Source organism: Cyprinodon tularosa, unplaced genomic scaffold (genome assembly GCF_016077235.1).
Source record: "Cyprinodon tularosa strain WSP-4 unplaced genomic scaffold, ASM1607723v1 ctg430, whole genome shotgun sequence".
NCBI classification, from domain to species: domain Eukaryota; kingdom Metazoa; phylum Chordata; class Actinopteri; order Cyprinodontiformes; family Cyprinodontidae; genus Cyprinodon; species Cyprinodon tularosa.
This window is the reverse complement of record NW_024039153.1, coordinates 1,010,300-1,035,697: the sequence shown is the minus strand read 5'-3', so window position 1 is coordinate 1,035,697 and position 25,398 is coordinate 1,010,300. Positions and strand designations below refer to the sequence as shown.

The 25,398-nt window shown below is 41.3% G+C and overlaps 1 protein-coding gene across 1 annotated transcript in view; it reads left to right on the top strand.

Annotated features, from left to right (window-relative positions):
- Positions 1 to 25,398, top strand: part of syne1b (spectrin repeat containing, nuclear envelope 1b) — a 178,025-nt gene that overhangs the window by 52,231 nt on the left and 100,396 nt on the right. The window contains exons 36-57 of the mRNA XM_038299516.1: positions 8,038 to 8,265; positions 8,354 to 8,452; positions 8,585 to 8,772; positions 10,784 to 10,907; positions 10,982 to 11,148; positions 11,317 to 11,470; positions 12,877 to 13,502; positions 15,156 to 15,335; positions 15,442 to 15,592; positions 15,695 to 15,853; positions 17,042 to 17,224; positions 17,360 to 17,461; positions 18,867 to 19,070; positions 19,204 to 19,411; positions 21,655 to 21,767; positions 21,831 to 22,036; positions 22,118 to 22,267; positions 22,393 to 22,684; positions 22,776 to 22,948; positions 23,558 to 23,867; positions 24,512 to 24,676; positions 25,005 to 25,361. Coding sequence (XP_038155444.1) covers positions 8,038 to 8,265; positions 8,354 to 8,452; positions 8,585 to 8,772; positions 10,784 to 10,907; positions 10,982 to 11,148; positions 11,317 to 11,470; positions 12,877 to 13,502; positions 15,156 to 15,335; positions 15,442 to 15,592; positions 15,695 to 15,853; positions 17,042 to 17,224; positions 17,360 to 17,461; positions 18,867 to 19,070; positions 19,204 to 19,411; positions 21,655 to 21,767; positions 21,831 to 22,036; positions 22,118 to 22,267; positions 22,393 to 22,684; positions 22,776 to 22,948; positions 23,558 to 23,867; positions 24,512 to 24,676; positions 25,005 to 25,361 — 4,539 coding nt within the window. The remainder of the gene's footprint in view (positions 1 to 8,037; positions 8,266 to 8,353; positions 8,453 to 8,584; positions 8,773 to 10,783; positions 10,908 to 10,981; positions 11,149 to 11,316; positions 11,471 to 12,876; positions 13,503 to 15,155; positions 15,336 to 15,441; positions 15,593 to 15,694; positions 15,854 to 17,041; positions 17,225 to 17,359; positions 17,462 to 18,866; positions 19,071 to 19,203; positions 19,412 to 21,654; positions 21,768 to 21,830; positions 22,037 to 22,117; positions 22,268 to 22,392; positions 22,685 to 22,775; positions 22,949 to 23,557; positions 23,868 to 24,511; positions 24,677 to 25,004; positions 25,362 to 25,398) is intronic.

Below are 25,398 nucleotides of genomic sequence, written 5' to 3'. Positions count from 1 at the left end.
TGAATCCTTTGCAATACATTTATCTGGAACAAGATTTCCAGAAAAGTGTTTGAATGCAGCAGATGCAGGAAACTTTTCTTTTTTTGGTATATTGTTCTCGTCAGTGATAGCAAAATATCTTTCTGCTCACATTTGTCATATTTTTCATCATTTTTAAGGCATTTACCTGTGGAAGGATTTCTGGTGAAGCGCTGGGGTGTTGTATCCTTTGATTCTGTAGCAAGCTCATCTTTGTTTTCATCTACTCTTTTTTCCAGGTTTGGTTTTTGATAAATCTAACCTGCTGTGTATAACGCTGCATTAACGCTGGCAGTAATGATATCCGGTTACGCCGATCAGAGGTCACTAAAATTAGTGTTGCTTCGGTGTGTAAGTTTGCCAAATCAATGTTGGACTCCGTAATTTTCTCTGGTCCCCTTTCCTGATCTGACCAGTGATGACATGTTTAGCCGCATGTCGTCATTCAACTGCTGGTTGTCTAGGTGGTGTCCTGAAAACAACGTGGGCTACATTAATAATTGGCAATCCTTTTGGGGAAAGCCTGGTCTGATTCGGAGAGACGGCATCCATCCCACTTTGGATGGTGCAGTTCTTCTTCCTAGGAATCTGGCCACATTTATTAGTCCTCCAAAACCCTGACCCCCCAGGGTGCAGACCAGGAAGCAGAATTGTAGTTTAACACACATCTCTGCAGCTTCTCTACTGTTACCCACTCTTTACTCCATCCAGACTGTGTCTTACCCACGACCAAAATCTAATAAATTAGCAACTATTCCCAAAAGTGTAAATCATGATAATTTTATTAAAATAACTCCAATTGGGGAAAAAGTTTAAATGATTAAATGTGGTCTGTTTAACATAAGATCTCTTTCCTCTTAAAGTCTGCTAGTTAATGACTTGATTTGTGATAATCACATTGACTTATGTTGCCTTACAGAAACCTGGCTGCAGCAAGAGGATTATGTGAGCATAAATGAGGCAACTCCTTCAAACTATTTAAATTTTCAGATACCCAGAAGTTCTGGGCGAGGAGGAGGAGTAGCAACAATCTTTCAGTCAGACTTACTGATTACTCCCAAAACAGTTAATACCTACAACTCTTTTGAACATTTAACCCTTAATTTCCCTGATCCAAATTTCAAAGCAAGAAAACCTCTTCTTTTTGTAACTTTGTATCGTCCACCAGGTCCTTACTCTGAATTTTTGGATGAGTTTTCAGAGTTCCTTTCTGATTTGGTATTAAATACTGACAGGGTCATCATAGTGGGAGATTTTAACATCCATGCTGACATTGAAGGCGATAGCTTAAGAGCAGCCTTTAATGCTATCTTAGACACTATTGGTTTTGTTCAAAATGTGAATAGTCCCACACATTCTCATCTTCATACTTTGGATCTTGTGCTGACATATGGCATATAATGTGAAGAAATAACAGTATTTCCTCACAACCCTGTCCTCTCTGACCACTTTCTAATAACCTTCAGGATTACTTTAACAGAATTTTCCTCCCCCAAAAGAAGGTAGATCATTATCAGATAGTGCAGTTATACATTTTAAAGAATCTGCTTCACTTTCTCTCTCCTCTATGTCGCTGAGCAGTGCTGCAGAGTGCAAAAGCTTAGTTTATTCCCCTTAACAGGTTGTGATTTTGTTGATGGGGTTGCTGGTGTTGTGATTCTATAGTTAAATTCTATTCCCAGCCCGCTGGGAATTTATGTGTCTGATACTTTAAGATGTTTATTGCCCTCCCCTGTAGGGGTGGTAAAATATCTTATTTAATCATATATTATTTCAGCTGTTATATACTGTTCATGACACACAGTCCTAATAATTGTGTGTTAGAACAATAGATGAAAGAGTGACTCGAGCACTAATCATGGGCAAACAGTTATTTCTGCACATACATGGAATAAATTCACCACAACTTCTGTTCAAAATATAAGATTTTATTAACAAAATTCATTCAGCTCCACGTCAAACGTATTTCAGTTTAACACTCTCAACTAAGACTAGTAAAACTCAACTAAACTAAACTAACTACTATGTACAAAGAGGAAGGGAAAAACGGTTGAAAAACATATTACAGTTTAAGATGGATTCTGTGTTTGAAACCAAAGTTTATCTGGAAGAATTTGGGATATGATCAAATTAGCTTTTCACTAATTTTAAGGACATTGGAATGTTTTCAGACCAATTCACAATGCAAATCCATGAGGTGAATAAAACATTATTTGGCCAAATAATGTTCTATTGAATGATTTGCTTAATCAAGAACCAATAACCTTTAGCTAAATGATTCTTTACCCTCTTTGAAATAGCTAGCAGCGAATAGACATCAGGATTCCACTAAATGACTCTTGGTCAGACTTGGCAATGGAAATGTAATGAGCATTTGAGGAACACGTGAACACTAATGTTATATCAGTGTTTAAATCCTTAGTGAATAAAGCTTGTCTAAGCTTTAGCAACAGCTCAACACATATTCCTGTAGCATAGCATAGCATGCAGTCCATTCTTTAGCATCAATTAGCGTTGTCTTTACTGAGCAGTAAACACACGATATGATTAGCATCATCAAAAGACACATTGCTTGTTCTGTCCCTAATCATGCCAGACCTGCAAACCTTTTTCCATGTCCATTTGGAAAGCTTGAGTTTCATCCAGTTTTGCAGCTCTGCAGTCAGGGATTCTTTGTCTCAGTCTCACAGCAGAGGTCCCCTCAGTCTCAAACCCAGGGCATGGTCTTCATCCAGTTTGGCTCTGTAAGTTCTGAAACTCAAGAGAAATGTGTTGCAAAAGTTCTGTTTGCAGCAGTTAGGTTCTGAAGAGTTCTGATTCATCCTTGATGGTTCTGGGGATCTGGTTCCCCTGGGGCCTGCATCTCCACTGTGGGCCACAGGGGGCCCCAGCTTTGAGCGCAGGAGCAGAAGCAGGCTAGATCAGAAGAGGGAGAAAGAGAAGAGAGGCAAAAGAGGAAGAATCCTGTGTGCTCTGTGGTTTTGTTCTGTCCTCACAGGGAGGGGGGTAGGTTTTCACACCTCTGTGACTTCCATGTGACTGCTTTGGCTGAAAAAGGGGGGCTGCTGAAGTCCCCAAGCTGTTATTCACCAAAGCTGCGTTTTCTTCTCTGGTCATCCTATCAGGATGAAATATGGACACTGGTTCCCACTTTCCAAAAGGTATGATCATGGCATATGGCATAACACTAGTTCTCTGCGTACTGCCTTAGACAACGCAGCTCCTTTGAAAATGAAAACCGTTAAAATAGAAAGCTTGCTCTTTGGTTTAATGCAAAGCTGCGCATTTTGAAGCAAAATGCTAGGAAACTGGAGAGAAAATATCACTCCACAGGCCTATTTATTTGTAATTAAATATAACTACGTCTACGTCATCAGAGTCACCAACACTGGAATGATTTCAGACAGCGAGGCCACCAGCGAAGCAATCAGACGATAACGTATCTGTACAATAAAAATAGCTGCATGAGCTGGAACGCTGTAGAGAGAGAAAGCAAGAATGTTTATATAATAATGACAATCTGCCCTATTTACAGGGGGCAAATATTACTCAAGTCACTTCAGTGCGGTGCTGCAGCAGAAGAGAGACTGCAGTAAAGTTGGCAATGTATTCACAGATTCGCCTTTTCCGAAATTAATAATTTGTCGGCTGATTAATTTATTCTACAAAACAGACGACTCGCCGCAACCACAGCAAGGCAGACAGTGAGCTACAACTGTAGTTTCCTCAAAACTAGTCTCCTATTGTGCTGGGAGAATTACATTGGACACTATGTAGAGCTCGCTCCTCTGCAAAGGTTAGGGACCGTCTGCAAGTTGCAAAAACATAAAAATAATCAGAGAGAAATATTCAAAAGCGTCACCAAGGAGACGTGGATTATTATCAAATTAATTTCATGTGTATCCAATCTGATGTCTTTCATATCACATTTATTGGATTTGAAAATAATACTTTTATGAGGAATGTCCCAAAGCCTAAATGACAAATGGCACCTCTATTTTATTATTTGAATAATTATAAAATGAGCAATGACTACACTATAGATCATTGTACCACATTGTATCTTACTTTGGGAAGATAGGCCAAACTGTATTATTCAAGATTTTTTCTTCGTTTTTATAAGCATATAATTATAGCCATTAATTACACTATAGATCATTGTAGTGCCACCAAACTTGTAGGATACATAGATAACCTCATCTAGCTCATACTACAACTCTTACTTTCGGAATATGTGCTGAACTCTATTTTTTTTTAGATTTGATCGTTGTTATTATAAGCAGGCAAGGTGTGCAATCTCTGCAACAGGAACCACAGCACTGAGCGTTGTGTGCACTGCATAAAGTATACCTGTCGCAAATACAGGAAGGACTCCCCTTGGGTTTGTAAAAACTGCTAAATGGGACAATTGTGGCTTCATATGTAGTGCTTTTCCTTGGGTGAAATAAATGTTACTCCAATACTGAAATCATACTGTTTGTCATTTTCTAAGCTGAAATGTTGAATGACATGAAAAGGCCAGACAAGACAAAATACAATTATTCTCTAAGTTGTTCTTTCTTTCATGGAAGGAGCTTTGCAATATAAATGAGTCGGTGGGTGAATGGATAATATAAATAGGCTCTGCCTTGCCTTGTTGGAAAAGCATGGTTATGACCTGTTCTCAGCTCAGGAACAATGTTGAAGGGGCAGGTAATGAAAAGTTCTGGGGAAAAATGCAGCTCACTTGCTCTAGTTTTTTTCAGCCTTTATCCAGTCTCATGTAGAAGGGCTGGTCATATCACTGTTACGTGCATTACAATAGGGACAGTTAGCAAGGTACAATGAATACACAAACGTGAAAATGCTGGGGGGATCACCCTCTCCCAAATACATCTCAAGTCTCCGCTAAGTGCGGAGCCCATTCCCCCCGTCCTGCTCTCCCTCAGCTGGCTGGCGTCGGGGCTCACCGGTGCGCTGGTGGAGCTTGGGGTCTGGGGGTGGATGCCCGGGGGGCTGCTGGCTCATTCCTGGCGGCCTTTCCGCTGGCCCCGGCCGGCCGGGGCTTTGCTGGGGCTCCTGTCTGGGGGTCGGTCGCCCTTGGGGCCTCGGATCCCTGGGGCCCGGGACTGGATCCACTTCGGGGTGGGGCTGGGTGTTGTTGGGGGATCTTCGGTGTCGGTGCCGGTGCCTTTGGTGCGATGCCGGTTCCTGGGCGGTGTTTTTTCTTATGCCGGTTCTGTGGTATCGGTTCAGGGGGGAGGGGAGCTGCACGGCATGGTGGGGTGCGAGTCTTGGGTCCTGTTTTGGGCTCCGGTTTTTCCGCTCGCATTTCTCCTCTTGCATATTTATTTTAATTGTAATTATTAATCAATTAATTAATTTATTTATTTATTTTTATTTTTTTTCTCTCTTGCTTCCTCGGTGGGGGGGAGCGGTTGCGGGCGGGTCGGTGTCTGGTGTCGCATTGTGGGGGCTCCTTTTTTTTTTTTTTTGGGGGGGGGGGGGGGGTTTGGCATGTCTGTTTTCTCGGGGGGCGGGCGGGCCTGCTGGGTGGGGGTCCTGCTGGCGGCGCGCCGCTGGTGTGTGGGGGTCCGGGCGGCTCCGGCGGGGGTGGTGTTGGGGGGCCGGTGTGGGCGGGCTGGCTGCGCTGATTGGGTATTCGGGTGGGTTTTCCCTCTTGGAGGCATGGCGGAGCTGCTTTGTTCCCGCTGATCGCGGCGGGTGAGGCTGCGGGGCGGGTGGGGGTTGGATTGGCTCTTGCCGGCGTGCGTTGGGGGGCCGGGGTGGCGGAGCTGCGTGGTTCGCTCCGCTCTGGCTTTGTGCTGCCCCTCGGGCTGCTGGGGGGGGGGGGGGGGGGGGGGGGGGTTGCGCCGGCTGCGGTCTGCTCTTCTTGCGGTTTTGCGCCGGGCCGCTTTTCTGCTCTTGGGGTGATTCTGTGCACGATGTGTTGCGTTGCGCGCTGTTGGCGTCAGTCTTGGTGGGGTGGGGCTGCGCTTTTGGCCAGGGGGGCGTTTTGGGGGGGTCCCGCAGCGCTCGCGGCCGGTTTGTGGCGGATGCGCATGGGCCCCGGCCGCGGGCGGGGCCGCCTGTGTGTTTTTCCTGGGTGGTGCGGTCGCGGTGGGTGTTGCGGCCGGTCGCCAGGGCTTGGTGCCGGGGGGCGGGGCGTGTTTCGGTGCTCTGTGGGGCTGGGGCGTTTCGGTCGGTGCCGTGGGGGGGCCGGTGTCCGGTGCCCGGCCCTACTTCAGGGTGGCCGGCTGCCGGCGGGGCCCACGGACTCATCCCCGCGGCTCCCTGGGGCGCCCGCATGGCGGTGGTTGGGGGGCTTCTTTGTGGCTGTCTCTCCTCCTCCCTTGGTGGGGGTCTGATTTCCGGGGCTGGCCCCTCCTTGGTGCCTTCGCTTCTGGGGTCCCTTTGGGCGCCTGGGGCTTTGGGTCTCCCGGCGCTGGACTCAGTGCTCTGGGGGGGGTGCCTCTCCAGCTCTCCACAACCACTATTGAGCATTTTTTCTATGGTTAAAACTTTACATGCACAAGTTCACCCTCACAAACAACTACAGGTGCTTGGCTTCAGGTACTTAGAGACTCACTTCCATACAGAAAGCCCACATTCATATCTTCAGGTAACACAGAGTACATGTCAGACTTAATAATATTACTTTAGCGATAGTTTCAAGGTGTTGCTTTATTGTATATCTCGTACCATGTCTTTTGGTTGTGCTGTTCTTTTTACATCTCGTTGCAGGTGATGAAGCAGACTGAAAATGTTTTGTCATTATCTCCTTTCTATCTCCTCTTTCTTTTATCTTTTGTCCTTTTTTTTCTTTTTCTTTTTCCTTTTTTTCTTCTTCTGTTTTTCTGCTCTACTTGCATTGCAGTGTCCATATGAACTGTAAAACTCCCTGCATAATTATAATAAAGCAATTTATATGCATGAAACCAGTGGAGCAGTATGGCAATTGCCATACCGCTACACTTGTGAAAGTAAAATCTGTTGGGCTCCTTTTGGCATCAAGACAATTATTCTTATTGCCACCTTGCCAGACAGGACACTGTAAAAAAAAAAAAAAGAAAAGAAAGAAAATGCGGGGGGATAGATTTGTCAGAATCTACAGAAGACTCAACAATTGCTTGGGGAAGTCAACTTTGAACAAGCGTTCATCAGCAAGGGAGCTGTACTCTCACTATTCTCTTTGACCATGTCTGACTTTCAGTAAAAGAAAGACTCCTGTAACCTTCAAATGATTCTACAGTTGGTTGTGGCATGGTGTGGAAACAATAATGATTCTGAATGTGAACAAAATTTTGTCCATTAGCATCGTAGGGGAAGTAGGGGATAAAGTGAAGGAGTATAAATACCTCGGTGTTCACCTTGACAACATACTAGACCGGAGAGGCCACTGCGATTCGGACTATAATAAGGAACAGGACAGACTGTCATTTTTAAGGAAGCCTCGGTCCTTCAGGGTTTCCGGCAAAATGCTAAGTATCTTCTATAAGTCTGTTGTGGAGAGTGTGATCTCTTCTACCATCATCTGCTGGGGTATCTGCGTTCGAGTAAGGTACTTAAAAAAGCTCAACTAGCAGATGAGAAGCCCAGCTCCATTTTAGGAAGTTCTCTGAAGCCACTGCAGATGGTTTCACAAAGATTCTGGATTATGGACAACTGTGACAATGCTCTTCAGAAGACTGTTAAACATCATAGAGTGTCTTCAGCCAAAGGCTTGTCCAGATCTGGTACAAGGCAGAGCGCCAGAGAAGATCCTTTCCGTCAACAGCTATCAAGACCTACTACAACTCATTACAAAAAACAATGTGCTTCACCATAAAGCTGCATTGAAGTATTGACTTGTGGTTGTATATGATCAACAAATTGAAAGAAAATGTGTTTGGATTTTTTATAAAAGCAATAAATCATCTTTTTCGTCCTGTGCCATTTTAAGTCATGCTGAAAAACACTTAAAATTTGCTCCTGACATCAATTTTCCAGAGGACTGTGTTTAATGTCATCTTTTTCTATGTTTTGGTTTTTATATCTCAGGATGTTGAAGCAGAACTTGAAGATCGGGCTGCATCCTTTTCCCAGTTGGAGACAGACTCCCAAGCACTGGCCCAGTTTGTATCGTCGGGCGAAGCAGCACGCATTAAGGCCCGACTCACCCAAATTGGGAGGTACTGGGAAGAGCTGAAGGAGAGTGTTCAGCAATTTAATGGGCAGCTAGAGGAAAGCTCCTCTCACCAACTGAAGTTTAAATTGAACTTAAACAAGGTTGATAAAGTTAACATTACTCTCACTGCATAACCTTAAGAGTTGGTATATTGGCTTACATTGTGTTTTAATTTTGCTTCTCTTTAAGGTACAATCATCTATTTCTGAACTTCAAGAAAAACTGCAGAATCCTATTAAATCCTGCATGTCATCATCCGAGACTTACAAAGCCCTTCAGAGTCACATGGTATGACAATCTGCTCTCATCTTTACAAATAAAACAGATTTTTTAAAAGTAATTCACTTCTAAAAGCTGTTTTATGTGCCAGCATGAGTTGACAGGCAGTTGTTGTTGGTAAATGTTGTTGTTGTTTCCTAGGATGTCTGTCAGAGTCTGGAGCAGCTGAAAGGCAACATTCTGTCGCTGTCAGCTAGTGTCAGACGAATCAGTGACAAGGAGCATGCAGTGAGGGCTGTGACTGAGCTAAACACCAGCTACGAACAAGCCCTGGAGGAAGCAAAGGACAAGCAGAGCACTTTGGAAAACCTTCTTTCTATGTGGCAAAAGTATGAGTTTTTCTACAGATGTCCAACCTCTATAGTTATATGTATAATACGAGCTGAAATACAGACATGTTTGAATAATACTGTAACTTCATATCCGGCTATTAAGGGCAATACGACAAATATTCCCGCGCAGTTTTTACAGTTAACGTTGCTGTTTTTTTTTTTTATCATAATCTAATTTAATAGCTGAGATATTAAAGAAAAAGACAGAGCAGCTATTTTAAAAAGATTAAATTCCCATTTGTGCACATTTCCAAATATGCATTAAATTCCCATAATGCCGTAAAAAGATTTTTTTTAACTTTTTTTTTTTCACATTATAGCCACAAACATTTATCTAATTTATTGGAATGCTATTTTACAAACACTACAAATCTACAAACGTGTAATGTATGCTAGTGCTAAGCCTACTTTCTCTCAACTTACGTAAAAGTTGCTCTTAGAAGTCAACCTCTTAGTAAATTTATTTAAGTAAACTTCAATTTAAATCCGGCTTTTCTGTTAAAGCCTCCGGTTTGCTATATTAAAGGATAGCTTTGAGTTTTGCATTCAAAATAGAAATGTGTATCTTTATACATTAAAACAAATAAATTTGCTCTTGTCAGGTAAGACTAAATTAGCATGACCCAGTTCAAATTTCGCCGTAAATCTTTTGACAAACTTTTGCCAGACTTGAAAATCAGAAATATTTTAATAATCCCAGAGGGAAATTTCTTTTGTTACACACTCCAGATATACAAACATTTACATATATATATATATTCCGTAAAAATTCAAAAATATCCACTGGACTTGGTCTTCAAGATTTGAAGACGTTTCGCCACCTCTCCAGGAAGCTTTCTCAATTCAAATGTCTGGATCCGCAGTGAGTTTGAGTCTTATATAGACAACGCCTTGTATCGCTTGGAAACATGCAATGGTAACCGATGAATGGGTCGTTAGTTCCATCGTTAGCCTGTAATATCTGAACCTGTCTATGATTCTAGGGGTCGGTCGTTAAAGGGGGGATTGCCATTAAGGGGGGGGATTGTCTCCTGTAATACCTGAAACCTGTCTATGATTGTTAAGGGTTGGTCGTTAAGGAGGTATTGTTCACCGGCTGGGGCGGGTAGGTCCCTCGTTCCTCTGTGATGGGTTTGGTGATATCTGGAAGGGATCATGTCTATGATTGAATTGTATGTTTTTGGAAGCTGGAATCTGAGTCCACCACCTCTGTTTAAAGTTGTTTTTTCTCTCTTAACATAGATGGCTTCCTTCACACCCCTCTCAAACCACCTATTTTCTTTATCCAGAATATGGACATTCTGGTCCTCAAAAGAATGTCCTTTGTCCACAAGGTGTAGGTGTACTGCGGAGTCTTGTCCAGAGGCGGCCGCTCTTCTGTGTTGGGCCATGCGTCTGTGGAGAGGTTGTTTTGTTTCGCCAATATAAAGATCAGAGCATTCCTCGCTGCACTGAACAGCATATACCACTCCGCTCATATTCGGTCTGGGGGTTTTATCTTTAGGATGCACTAGCCTCTGTTTAAGGGTTTGGTTTGGCTTGAAATGTACTGGGATCTTGTGTTTGGAGAAAATCCTCTTGAGCTTTTCAGACACTCCAGCAACATAAGGGATTGCTGGAGTGTCTGAAAAGACTGAATGACTTTGACCTGGATGACTGAGAACCTTCATCAGCATATATATATATATGTATAGCCTAACTCAAAAACTGTATTTTAGTTTCAAAAGATGAACAAAACAGGCATATTCCAGTGTTATGACATAAAAGTGAGCTTAAAAATCAAAAATAAAAGAAATAGATTACATTCGTATAGCAGCATAGAACAGTCATAGATCATCTTAAGGACATACAAAATATATTTTCTTTGATTTGGCGGACGGTCCACATATAATCCTTTATGAGCAACAAGCTGCTTTTTCTGTCTTAACCTAAAGAACAGAAGCTAACAGTGAGAACAGAGATTTAAATCCCACTTTTTAAGACTTCAAATGTTTGTGTTCTACGCCAGGTTTGAGAAGCAGCTTTCACACTTTGAGACCTGCCTGGAGAGAAGTGAATCTGCATCTAAACCAGAAAGTCAGTGTCTTTCTGCTGACAAAGCCAAACTATGCAATGAGATACAGGATTTGCAGGTACAGTAATGTTCATCTAAGCAATATAACCACAACTTAACCTTATTGGTATTACATTTTGACTTTTGTTTCAGGCTCTGCAACATGAGGTAGAGTCTCTTAAGAAGGCCCACGATGACTTGGTCTCTCTGGGGGTATTGTTGTACCCCACAGCACCAGAGGAGAATGTTATAGAGCTTAAAGATAAGCTTCAGACTCTACAGCAAAGAGTGCTGGTCCAACAGGAAGTCATCCCTCAAAGGTGCTTTTTTTTTTTGAAAGCATAGTGAACATATCTAGTGAATTTAATTGTTTTATCAATTACTTCCAATTTATTTGGAGACATACATGCAGCCAGAGGAGAAAAGTTTTGTGCTATAACAGCTTAATGAAAAACTAAGCTTCAGTTTGAATCCCTTTTCTCTGCTAGGATCACAGAGCTTCAGAGCCACGTTTCATTGGTGGACCAGTTTGACCGGGATCTTCTTAAATTCTCTGAGTGGAGTGAGAACAAACTCTCTAACCTCCATACAGCTCCTCAGATCAACATTGGTAACCTAAAGGGCTCATCCACGCAAGTAAAGGTGGGATATTTTTTCTAAATCTCTTAAATGCCAGTGTCAAATTTTATAAAATTAGTTTAATTTTATAAATATAGACTCATCGGCCACTTTATTAGGTACCCCATGCTAGTAACGGGTTGGACCCCCTTTTGCCTTCAGAACTGCCTCAATTCTTCGTGGCATAGATTCAACAAGGTGCTGGAAGCATTCCTCAGGGAGTTTGGTCCATATTGACATGATGGCATCACACAGTTGCTGCAGAATGCGAATCTCCCGTTCCACCACATCCCAAAGATGCTCTATTGGATTGAGATCTGGTGACTGTGGAGGCCATTTGAGTACAGTGAACTCATTGTCATGTTCAAGAAACCAGTCTGAGATGATTCCAGCTTTATGACATGACGCATTATCCTGCTGAAAGTAGCCATCAGAAGTTGGGTACATTGTGCTCATAAAGGGATGGACATGGTCAGCAACAATACTCAGGTAGGCTGTGGCGTTGCAACGATGCTCAATTGGTACCAAGGGGGGCCGAAGAGTGCCAAGAAAATATTCCCCACACCATGACACCACCACCACCAGCCTGAACCGTTGATACAAGGCAGGACGAATCCATGCTTTCATGTTGTAGACGCCAAATTCTGACCCTACCATCCGAATGTCGCAGCAGAAATCGAGACTCATCAGACCAGGCAACGTTTTTCCAATCTTCTATTGTCCAATTTCGATGAGCTTGTGCAAATTGTAGCCTCAGTTTCCTGTTCTTAGCTGAAAGGAGTGGCACCCGGTGTGGTCTTCTGCTGCTGTAGCCCATCTGCCTCAAAGTTCGGCGTACTGTGCGTTCAGAGATGCTCTTCTGCCCACCTTGGTTGTAACGGGTGGTTATTTGAGTCACTGTTGCCCTTCTATCAGCTCGAACCAGTCTGGCCATTCTCCTCTGACCTCTGGCATCAACAAGGCATTTCCGCCCACAGAACTGCCGCTCACTGGATGTTTTTTCTTTTTCGGACCATTCTCTGTAAACCCTAGAGATGGTTGTGCGTGAAAATCCCAGTAGATCAGCAGTTTCTGAAATACTCAGACCAGCCCTTCTGGCACCAACAATCATGCCACGTTCAAAGTCACTCAAATACAGATGTTGCTAACAGATGTTGCTAACAGATATTATATTGCAAACTGGCTTAAGCACCTATTGGCTATTATGGATTACAATCACCACAGTCTTCATTTGCATGTTCCAATGAATATAGTTCCTTAGCTCTGCTCTGAGAGAACCCTGTTTAGTTACTCTGCTGCACTTCCTTGCAGCCTTCTTAACCTCCTAAAAATCTTGTTTCTCCAAGCCCTTGCTTCCTTAACCCACTCCTCAGACTCACCCTTCGATTTAGATTAGGCTTTAATTAGTCTTTGTCTTTTGACCCTAACAGGAAACAAAGTTGGCTCTACAGCAGCAGTCCAGCATGAAGCAAAGCTTAGAGGAACAGTCTGAGAAGCTCTGCAAGATCTGTGAGCCCGGTGATGCGCAAATCCTCAATAACAGAGTAGAAAGCTGTCTTCAGTCTTACTGTGAGGCTCAACGTTTAGCTGAGCTGCAGTTCGAGTGCCTTGAGAAGCTGGAGACGTTCTTGCAGACTCACAGTGTGGTGGCTGGAGTTCTGCAGGGTCTCGGACAGACTGTGGAGAACGCTGGGAGCTGGGACCGTGGGAGGGTAGAGGAGCTTCAGCAAGAACTTGCCACTGTTATTCCTGACATAAGTAATCTGGAGAGTTCAGCTGTCAATCTGGACAGCAGCCTTTGTAAAGCTCATCTCCACATAGGGGCTGAAGAGGGTTCACGTAAATCATGCCGCTCGCTTGCTGATTCACTGAGTGCTGAGTTGGATACAGTCAGGAACCTGCTTGGCTCGAAGCAAAATGAAGCGGAGGCCCTGGGTGTTTTGTGGACGTCATTTCGACAGCGGAAAGAGCAGCTGCTCAAGGCTGTGGAGGACATTGAGGAGAAAGCTGACCACCAGACCTTCAAAGAGCCCAGCTTGCATGCTCTACAGCAACGGTATGGTGCCAATAAGCAAATACAACAGTTTGCTTTACAGATTTTTCTGGGAGTGAAAAGAACAAGGGAATGTATATTGTGAATTGGAAGGAAACAAATTCTTAGTTTTCAAATGAAGAAAAAATGTGCATGTGTGACATGCACATGTTAGGAATCAATAATATGCAAATGTACATTACAGCTGCCAGCCTTTTGAGGTAAATCTGCCAGCTTTGCTCTGTCGCCACCGAATCCGTCTCGGAAGCCCGATCCGTACCATCATTTCATTTGTGCATGTACAACTTAATATACATCCGGGTCGCCCTCAATTTTATTTTGTAAAAAGGAAATAAATAAAATTTTTCCTCCTAAAAAATAGTAAGCATACTGAACTATAATGTGTAATAGATTAATAAGTTAATTCCTGAGAAAATAATTCATTAAAATCCTTTCTGTTTTATCACTCTTCTCGTCTGTGTGCCGGAAATGGGATCCTACACAACTTCTGGGAGCTAACTTTTTTGGCTTTGGATTTAAAGATTAATCTAGTATTTTGGGGTTTTATGTAGAAACAAAAAAACTAAATTGCAGATAAACATTGTTTACCGTAATCATATTTTGCCAGACCACTCTGAGCATGTCTGACGATGACATACGAGCAGTTTAACAGAGAATATGTTAAAAAGTATCAACATTTTCTAAGAAAAGTCATAAAATGTTTTTTTTTTAAAGATGTGTATTAGCATTCTCTAGTGAGTTAAATACGTAATGTTATTATCATAATTACCTTTTTTATGGAAACACGGATCTATATCTGGTTGTGCATGCGCAAATAGGCTAATAGATCGTTTTTCCGGGACGGATCGGATAGTGACAGGCACATCGAAACGCTCACAATTAATCTTTGACGAATGCATCAAGATTAGTCAGACGGGTTGAATGTTTTGATCCTCTTGTAAATTTGTAGATCTGACTCTTATATGCTTTTACCAAAATTATTCCATTGCAGCTGTGATTCTGTTTAGAATAAAAGGGAACATCTGTTCCAGGAAACCCTTTACACTGGCTTACAGTTTTCTTCAGGTTCTTTTTTTTAGCTGCATTTATTTTCCAAACAGGTTTCCAGTTGTGCCATTATCTTTGTGTTTATGGATTATTGATTTTATATGGGCTGCCCAGTAGCCCACCATAGTTTTAGCACCATTATCTTGCACCAAGAAGGTCTTGGGTTCAACTCCCAAGTTGCAAAAACATAACTGTCAACTTTGAATAAATTGTCCTTAGACATGTTTGTGTGCATGGTGGTGTGTTACACTCAGAGACGTCAAATATTTAATTCATCAAGTCCCTTGTAAAAGACAACTGGTTTAAATAGGTTTTATTTAGTGTATCAAATTTTAAGAGGGCGAAAAAATTGAGATTGTTGCATTTTTTAGGCATTTTTTAAGTAATGCTATTATCTTGTATTATTTCCTTCTTCTTCACATTTATGCTTCTATCTATGTTAGTTTATCACATAAAAGACCAACAGAACACATTAAAATATTGGATGTAAGGTGAGAAAATGTGTGAAAGTTAAAATGATATGAACAGTTTTTCAAGACAATTATAACCATCATGTGTGTTTGTGGTGTTTTTGAGATGTAGTAACAAGCCACCGTCCTTTTTTATCAGACTTCGGTTCTTTAACCAGTTAGAGGACGAGCTCCAGTCACACCAGCATGAAGAACAGTGGCTGAGGGACAAAGGCAACCAGCTGGCGCAGAGAGACGCAGAACTGGCAGGGGAGGTTTTGAGGGAAATTAGTCTGCTGGAGACAACATGGGAGGACACAAAGAGGCTGATAGCAGAACGGTACTGTGAGGATTCAATGGATATGTTGGCATGATTTAACATTTTTTGGCATAATGACCTATAGCTTGTTTTTTTTTTCTTTTAAACTTTTTTCCTTATTTTTCAGACAAGAACATTGTAATGTCCTTGCTGGGCTTATGAGGGAATACCAAACCCTGAAAACCAGCATCAATGGCATCATGGAGACAGCTGAACCTCTGGTAGACATCAGCTCTGTTCTGAAGGATTATGAGGAAACCAAGAGATCACTAACCAAGGTTTGACCAGAAACCGTTCTTACTCTTTTCTATCATTTGTGATCAAACATTTGATTGATTACCTATATTAAACCTTTTTTTCTTCCTCTGCCTTCATTGCAGCATCAATCATTGAAGGCAGATATGGGTGGCAAGCAGCGGGAACTGGATCAGTTTTCAGGCAAGGGAAAACAACTCGTGACTGAACTGAAGAAGATCCCAGAGTGCGATTGTGAAATGATCAGAAAAGATGTGGAGAAAACTGTTGATCACTGGCTGGATGTAAGTTTGTCTCAAATACATTGTATTGGTACAATGTGTTAGTAATTTAGCTACTAGCAGACGGTTCAACGGATGTTTATGTAAACCACTTTATTGTCCAACAATGGGGAAATGCACTCTCTGTATTTAAAGGGAAACAGTGTTTTTTTTACATTGGGCCCTTGATTTTACGTTATTCCATCATGTTCTACTCACCCATATGAGTTGTGTGTCATTTGGAGCCGTTCTGAAGGTATTCCGTTGGGTTATATTCAAGTAACGTCTTCCTATGGGCAACGAGTTGAAGGCACAAACTAAACTGTTCATAATTTTTTCTTTATGGTACGCCAGCATTCATAACATGGAGGCCAATCACTGTCCCCCAGACATCCGCCGTTATTTTATTTATGTGTGTATGACATCATCCGCGCGCCGGACTGGAGTTGCGACAGGCAGCTCGTCCACAGGCGGCTACGCTCTACCCCTTGTATTCATTCTAGCTAATCTGAATCGTTCAATTCCATTTGGAGAGCGAGATCATCTGTGGTAGTAGCACTAGACATCTTCCAGGCATGTGAGGAAAACTAGCATCAGTTCAGCGGACAGGATGAATGAATGTTAGCCGGTGGGCACGGAAGACATCATACACAGTAGACTTCGTTTTAAAAAAATATTAATATAAATAATATAACTGTGGATGTCTGGGGGACAGTGATTGTCCTACATGTTCTGAATGCTGGCGTACCATAAAGAATAAATGAACAGTTTAGTTTGTGCCTTCAAGTCGTTGCCCATAGGAAGACGTTACTTGGATATAACCTAACGGAATATCTTCAGAACGGCTCCAAATGACACAAAACTCATATGTTTGAGTAGAACATGATGTAATAACGTAAAATCAAGGGATCAATGTAAAAAAAAAAAAAAAAACGCCGTTTCCCTTTAACCAATCCCCTTTGGGTGTAGTGGGCTGCCATTGTGTGGTGCCTAGGGATCGAACCGGGTACTTGCAACCTTCTCAGAGCGCAATCACACACTAAATGTTTATGTCTTAGTCACAGCTATGTTTTTTGCAACACTTCCTTCAGCATTAATGAGCTAAAGCAGAGGCTATTGTCTATAAACACAGACTTTTTAAACTTATATTGTGAGCATTTAAACCACAGAAGTTCTGAGTCAATCACATGATCCTGTTAAATTTTTCCCTAGGTGTCTGAGAAAATAGAAGAAAACATTGATCGGCTCCGTCACTGTCTTGAGTTGTGGGGTGATGTGCTTAGCCTAAACGAGGACATCGAGGGTTGGACGAGCAGTTGTGTGGTGGAACTGAACGAAATCCTGAGCAATTTCAGCAACAGTCAGAAGGTGTCAGAGAGGCTCTCTGGGCTACAGGTACAGAAAGACTTTCAGAGGTCATAAAAAATTAGAGATTGTTTTTTTCTGCTTAATCAGGATCGGTTATTAAAGGACACATCTAATTAAATCAAGAGGCTGTAGAACATGTTTATTTTTTGGTTTCTTTAACAGGGAGAAATTAAAGAGAAGGAGCAGAAACTTGATGTCCTCCAAACAAAAGTTTCCCAGCTGACCAAGTGCTATCACAGCGAAGATACTCCCGCTAAATTGCAGGTAATTGATTACTAAAAACCAAACTTTAAATCAAATCAGGCCTTTTATGCAGCAAACCCCTGAGAAATAGAACTCTATTGTTATTGTTATTTTACTATAATGTATTTGTTCATATTACTAACTGTTAATAAATATCCCCATCCGTGCGGTCACAACCCAACCCATAAAATCATGACCATGAAAAGGGACAGTCTGATTTCAGAGGCCGATTAAGGGTTTGTAAATGTATTTCAATTGGGTTTAGTTGAAAGAAACATCCAGAAGGCCTTGCATGTGAATATGAGTCAATCAGTTGTGTTTGAGTTTTATGAAAAAGTGAATGTGTGTTATAAATATAAATAGCCAAACAAACTTAGAAAATAACTACAGAGAGAATATTTAACTTGGAGAACTAGAGGGAATATTTAATATTGAGGAAGGCAAAGACAGACGTCTCCACTGTGAGTTTTTATTTAAAAAATGCAGATCATTGATTTAAATGTTAGACTCCAAAAAAGCTGAACTTTTTAGACAATAACCAACGCCCAACAAGGGCTATATCTTAGTTGTAGCATCATGAATGAAAACCCAAACTCCCTTGAGGTATAAAATACATTTTTAAGTTGTTTCCTTTTTAAAAACTTTACTTTATTGAAAATACCCGGAACTAGTGATTATGTTCTTTATCACCTAAAGAACATCTCATCTCCAGGAAGAAATAACTAATGTCCAGTCGGGATCTAGAAAAACTCGTGAATGCATGTATCTTTAGTAGAATCAATTACTGCAATAGTGTCTTCACAGGTTTGCCTAAAAAGCCAATCAGACAGCTGCAGCTGAACCTAAACGCTTCTCCCTGTTTTCTCACTACAACTAAGAAAGTAGAGACATCAGCCCAGGTCTGAAGTCCTTCCACTGGCTCCCTGTAGCTCAGAGAATAGACTTTAAAATCCTTTTGTTAGTCTATAAATTACTGAATAGATCAGCACCTCAATGCATAATAGATCTGTTGTCAGTTATCAACCTCGCAGACCACTCAGGCCTTCTAGTTCAACCCTACATTACTTTGTACACCCAGGACTAGAACCAAACGTTGTTCCTATGTTCCACTTATCTGTAGCAAAACTCCCAGAAGACTGTAAAAGTGCTGAAAGAAAATTTTTTTTCAATTTAAAGTTAAAAACCCATTTGTTTAGAACTGCCTTTGACTGTTGAAGTTAAACTGTTAATGGAGGTGTTATTAGTTTAGGTTTGTGGTCCAACTGTTTTTGTTTTCCCAACCTGCTTTTATCTTTACTATTTTTCTTCTATTTTATTTTCTAATTAATGTGAAACATTAAACTTGTCCTTGTACTGAATTGTGTTATTTAAACAAACTTACATTGCCTATATTGTGCCAATGTTTTGGTTCTGTTAACACACAAAGGTTTTGGAGACTGACCTACGGAAGAAGATCACTTCTGTTCAGATGCTGCATGAACAGATTCAAGGGAACCTGACTGACTTCAGATCTCAGCGTAAACAGCTAGAAGACTACATCTCACAGATGTCTGCTTGGCTAAAGAGCATGGAAGACTCTTTGGTTTCCTCTCCATCGGGATCAGATCCCGAGGACATCTGCAGAGTAAAGGTACAACCATAACAACTGTTAAATATTAGTAGAACCATCTGTTATCTGAAAAAAACCAAATGGAAAGACCTTTGTCAGATCTAACGACATTTCCAGATAAAAACCCAAACTCATTTCTGAACATTATTGGCAGGACCTTCAGAAAGAGCTTCAAAATCAGCAGGGTAGTATTGACTCAACCAGGGAGAGCCTCAACACACTGTGCAGAAAATATCCCTCTGAGGAGCTGGCCAGCTTAGGGTCGTCTCTCACTGACCTCATCAAGGCGTATGAGTCTGTGAACCAGCTCTCTGCGAGGAAACTCAACTCCTTACAAAACTGTCTTCAACAACACTTCAATGGTAAGACACTAAACTACTGATCCTATAATACACTGGTCTTGTTTTAAACCTCTGCTACCTGAATGTATATCCTTTAATATAAAAATTTTATTTTTTGTGGTATCATGAGATGTTGAATTCATAAAATTCCTACTATTACTCCTGTAGATTTGAATTAGCAAAATCAGGCACAACAGGATTAAGTAGGGATGCACGATATAATCGGCCCCCTATCGGTATCGGCCTTAAAACTGAATATCGGACATCGGCCACCCCACCGATATTTAATCCGATATTTGATCAGCTTCTGATTTTCTAAAGTCTAAAAAAAAAAATAATAATAATACTACTTCTTCTTCCTCAAAAACTTCTTTTTTACAGACTTAAAAACTTCTAAAGACGAGGGAAAAAATATTGATACATTAAAATATCACAATATCTTCATATGCTGATATATTGCCATTTAAAAACACCATATCAATCTCTTTTACCAATGAAATATTGCTATATGTCATCGTTATGCTACGAAATCCCCCAAAAATTCACGAAATGTTGCCATATTTTTATATGTTGATATATTGACGCGGTATCGATCTATTTTACTAACAAAATTTCACAAGAATTTGCAAAATATCACGAGAGTTTGTAACAGAAGGATGAAATTTCATGAGATTTTGAAAGTAAAATAGATCGATACCGCGTTTTTAAAAATCTATTTGATATCAGCATATGAAAATATATTTGAGTATATTATTTTTCAAAGTGTCAGAAATGGATAACAAAACTGCTATTTTCAATGACTACTTATTTTTGTCCAGCTTTAACATCGGTATCGATATCGGTTATCGGATACATGAGTTTTAAAATATCGGCATATCGGATATCGGCCAAAATCCCAATATCGTGCATCCCTAGGATTAAGACAATATTTTCAGCCTTAGGTTATCAGATTTTATTATTGCTGCACAAACAATGAAATAAAGATATGTATTTTGATCACCATTCCTGTATCATCACGGTGTGCTGTAATTTAATTTTGCAGCATTTAAATAATAGAGCTAAATCTGTTGCTGTCATAATGGGTTTAAGTGATCTGACCCACAGGCAGAGAACCACTTAGAGACCAAGGGAAAAAGTTTAACAGGTTTATTGAATGTTGATGAAAAAAAGAATTAGGAGCTGGAACTCGGTGGACTGGTGAACCGAAACCAGAAAGTCTGAAGGAGAGGTCAAAGTGAACAGTTCAGGGACTGTAGAAAAATTGACTGAGGCTTGAATATAGCTGGAGAGAAACTCACGTTTGAGGGGGCTCTTGTTAATCCTTGAATCCAGTTTATGGGGAATTAATCCAGAAGAGAGGGAAATCGTTGGAGAGCGGATAGGTAGACATATGTTGGACCCAGAGGAGTAAAGGAGCAGAGTGTCAATTGGTTTTCCAATTCCAATCCAGTTTTCCAAAGAGGACTTGAACAGATCATGTGGAAGTTTACCCCTGCTCAGTGTGTACTCAGTAATCCTTCCAGGGGGAGAAGGTCCAGGTTATCCAGTTACACAGGAAAGGCTTCCTGCCGAAAAGCAAAGACAAAAACAAGATTAGACTCAGAGAAACAAAGCTTAGGTTAGACTCTGCTAATCTCAGCTGGGCTAGAGTACCCAACACTGGCAAACACTCTGGCGTCGAGGTGGTGACAGCCCGCTGCTCAAATACTCCTCTGGTAATGATGGAGCCGGTGTGCAGGTAGGCCCAACGAGAAACAGGGAACCACCTGGTGGCGGAGAGAGAAAAAACACAAAAACTACCCATACAAACTGGATTCCTAACAGTTTCCGTGTAGTTTAAATATCAGGACTAAGATTTATTCTAAATTTTGAAAGAAAAGGTAAATACTTGTTTTGTTATGAAAATTACAAAAACTGAAAGTAAAGTAGAAATTATTCTAAAGAATAATTGTTTAAATAGTTTAAACAAAACACAACAGCTTTATTTTCAGATTTCAATGTTTTTTGTCATCGAGACCTTTGTTTTTTTTCTGCAACAAAAAGTTTCCTCTTCGATTTATTCTCCTTTAAATGACACAAGTACTACAAGCTAAGGAGGGGGATATCTGTCTGCCAGCATTTGTGCCTTACATAAAACACTCTGGCTGTATTTAACACTGGGTCTAATTCGAATCTAATTCTTTATAGACTTCCAAATGAGGTGTATATGTTTTTGTCTGAATGTATTCGAGGAGGAAAATGTCTGTTTTTGTTTTTATCTTCAGATCTTGTCCAGGAGTTCCATCAGTGGCTTTCAGAGCAAAGAGAGATTGTTAAAGAATGCTCTGACCGATCTGGAGACACTCAAATTGTGGAACGTAAACTGCAAAAAATCAAGGTGATTGTTTATTTACTCCTTGAAAGTTAAATGAGAGTTAGACTGACGTGCTCTATCCCTCAGGGCGCAATGGACCGGGTGGAAGAAGGAGAGATACGACTTAAGCAAGTCTGTGAGGAAGGAGAGAAACTTCTTCTTCATCTGCCAAAAGCCAGTGCTGGGCAAGTCCAGCAACACCTTTCATCCATCCAGCAAGACTGGGACAGCTTTGTAGAGCAGTGCAAGCAGAACCAGCAGATCCTTGAGGACAGTGCATCCCTCATGAAAGGGTAACAGACTTAAATGAACTAGGTATATAACTGTTGGTGAATCAACCATTTTTTAAAGCCAGATCATTACAACCTCTATAGGTTTGAGGGTCGCCTCAAGAAGCTGAAGTGTTGGTTGGAAAACATGGAAAGCAGAATTGCTACAGATCTACTGGAAGCCAAACAGCGCGGCTCTGAAAGAGCTTTGACTGAGCAAGTGGAGGAATACCAGAAGGAAGTGCTTAAAGAAAGGTGTTTAAGTTGTTTATATTTAAGGAAAAGAATGAAACCAATATTGTCTAAGCTGTAATGTATGTGTGTCATGATGTCATCCATCCTAAAGATTCCCCCTCTAATCATTTCCAAATTTAACATAGGGATTCATTTGAGCGTCTCTGTCAGGAGGGACAGGCTCTAAACGAAGGCGGACGAGGGGATGGAAGCGAGACCAGAGTCTCAGCTCAGCTGCAGTCCCAGCACCAGGCCTTGTTAAGGTGTGTTAGGGAGAGGCTGCGTAGCTGCCAGCTCACTTTACAGGAACAACAAGCCTTTGAAGAGACTCTGCAGACCACCTGGCTCTGGCTTAATGGGGTGCAGGAGCGTCTGGCTTCTCTTAACAGCACTGTTGGCAATAAAGAAACTCTAGAAAAAAGACTCGGTCTCGTACAGGTCAGTAAGCAAAGCAACGCGCTATTGTTTAATTTATCATTTTTGAAAGGCTGTGCTGTCGGATGACAGTTGTTTCCCCATCTTTCCTCAGGATATCCTGCTAATGAAGGGAGAGGGTGAGGTGAAACTCAACATGACAGTTGGAAAAGGAGAACAGGTTTTAAAACACAGTAGGGTTGAGGAGCAGGAGACCATATCTTCACAGCTGCAGAACCTGAAGGATGCATGGGCCAACATGTTAATGACTGCAATGAGCTGCCACAGGTATGAAGAAGTCCTTCTGTTGTTATGATGAGAGAAGTTTTAGAGAAGACTGCGATCGGTAAAAGAATCGCTTCCTGTGTATCCTTGAACCTTTTTCTTTTTGACACTTTAAGACACAAATTTTAGTGTATTTTATTAAGGTTAATTAAATGGCCCACTATGAAGTTCTATATCATTAAAGCTATAAAAACAACTTTTTTTTTGTTTCTTTACAACTAATAATTTGAAGTGTGTCATACACACATAGTCCTAGAAATACAGGAAAGGTTACTATAGAATGGGTCAGATTAGAATATATTTGGGTGTTAGGATTGCATACAGCAGTTAAAAACTTAAATACAATTAAAAGTTGGTGGCAGGACTTGAAAGCTTAACGCATTTGCTAAGCTTATGCAGAACTAGAGAAGAAGAATTAGCATCAGTAACAGCATGAATTGTGTTATAACTGCAGATGAGGGGGTCCTTCTACTCTTTGTTGGTCTGCCAAGTTTAAAATGCATTGAAGTTGGTGGCTCGAATAGCTTTTAATACTTTTGCAAAACATTGCATTATGTATTTGTTTATCTTTAAGCAGTACTACATTAGTTAACAAATCATAATTATTCATAGTCGACTTGAGTGGACGGTGACCCAGTGGACCTCATTTCAAGAAAATAAAAGCCAGCTGCAGCAGTGGATGGAGTCCGTTGAACAGGAGGTTGGGAGGGTTCAGCCTCAGCAACCGGGCCTCAAAGAGAAGAGTGCCTTACTTGATCGGCTACGGGCCATCCAAGCTGATGTGGACACTCATGCGACGGCTTTGTCACACCTAAGTGAGAAAGCCGTGGAGATGCATGAAAAAACTGGTGACCAAACATTTGGACCGGAGTCAAGGGCGGAGCTCAACGCTCACTTCACTGATCTATCAGCTGTCATCAAGGTAATCTAGATTCAGATCTGTGAAAAGCAGTGATTCTAGATAGTTGACCTGTTTTTCTTGGGAGTGTCTCCAGTCTCACACTGACCTATGCTTAATGTAATCAAACTAGTAGTTAATCTCATTAATTTGAACTTGTTTTAAGTTATAGAGAAACTGATAGAGGCATTTCTTGCAAGAAAAGGTTCAAATTGATTTTACGTCCTTAGACAGAAAGAGAAAAGCTCCTACAGGGGTGAGCTCAGTACAGGGGTGAGCTCAGTACAGAAATACTGTACAAAACCCAAAACACACTCTTCCTTGGAACTATCCCACCCCTGCGTAAAGAACTTTCTCAACATAAACATTTGAAGGAAAACAACTTCAGTTCATGAAGGACGTTCCCTGTTAGGTTAATATATATTTCACTGGCCAGAAGGAGGAGGAGGAAACTTTAAACACATATCTTTTATCCCTCCCAGGCTTCCTTTCACCTCCATTAGGCCGAGGAAAAACATGCTTCCACACTCATCACAATTGCAGCATTTTTCTGTAATGAGCATAATACATAACTCAGTTATCTTTAAAATTACCTCAGGATGTAACATAATGTAGATGTTTCATACTTATTGACTGTCTGGTATTAACATAGAGCTTGTTCCATAAAGGGTAAAGTGCAGTCCATGCAAAAGATTGTGTCTGAGCATGAGCAGTACCTGGACGCTGTCAGAGACTTCAACGACTGGCTGATTTCAGCAAAAGAGGAACTTCAGCGCTGGTCTGACTTGTCAGGAGACTCAGTGAACATTAGAAGAAAGCTCTCCAAAGTACAGGTAAGAAAAGGGAAAACTCTACATTTTTTAAACGATCTCCCTGTTTGGAGACTTCCTTTTCTTATTTCTTCTTTTATTTGATTTAATGAATTCTTAGAATCCTTACTGAGGTATATGAAAGACTCTTGTGTGACCTTCTAGATCAGAATTGTGTGACATGATTGTTTAAGATCATTGGTTTCAAGTTTGCTCTTTTCCTTCAGAGAAATAAAGATTGGATATTAAAACCTGAATGTAGCTCCAATTGAAATACTTTTCTTACTAGTTTGGCCTGCTGTCAAGGTATTGGTTTATTGTGTTAAATTTTTTATTTCTTCTTTTTTTACAGGAGCTCCTTGACTCTAAGCAGCGAGGCAGAGAAAGGCTGAATCGTGTTCAGAGGTATGGGGCAGTGGCAAGAGATTACACAGGTTCAGGGGGCTATGAGGCCATGGAGCGAGAGGAAGCAACACTCTTGTCATCATGGGAGCAGTGGGAACGTGGAGCTCTACAGACCCGTGCAAGCCTGGAGACGGCCCTCTCACAGATATCAAGCTCAGAGCAAGAGTTCAGCAGCCTATCAGTACAGCTGGAGCAGGATCTTCAGGACTTTAGCGCTCAGCTACAGGGCTGCCGACATCGACTGTGTCAGGCAGAGAAGAAAAACGAGGGAGAGGAAGCTGTCAAAGGCTGGCAAATGGCAAAGGTAGGTTGACCCGTATTAAAAATGATGTATAAAATTA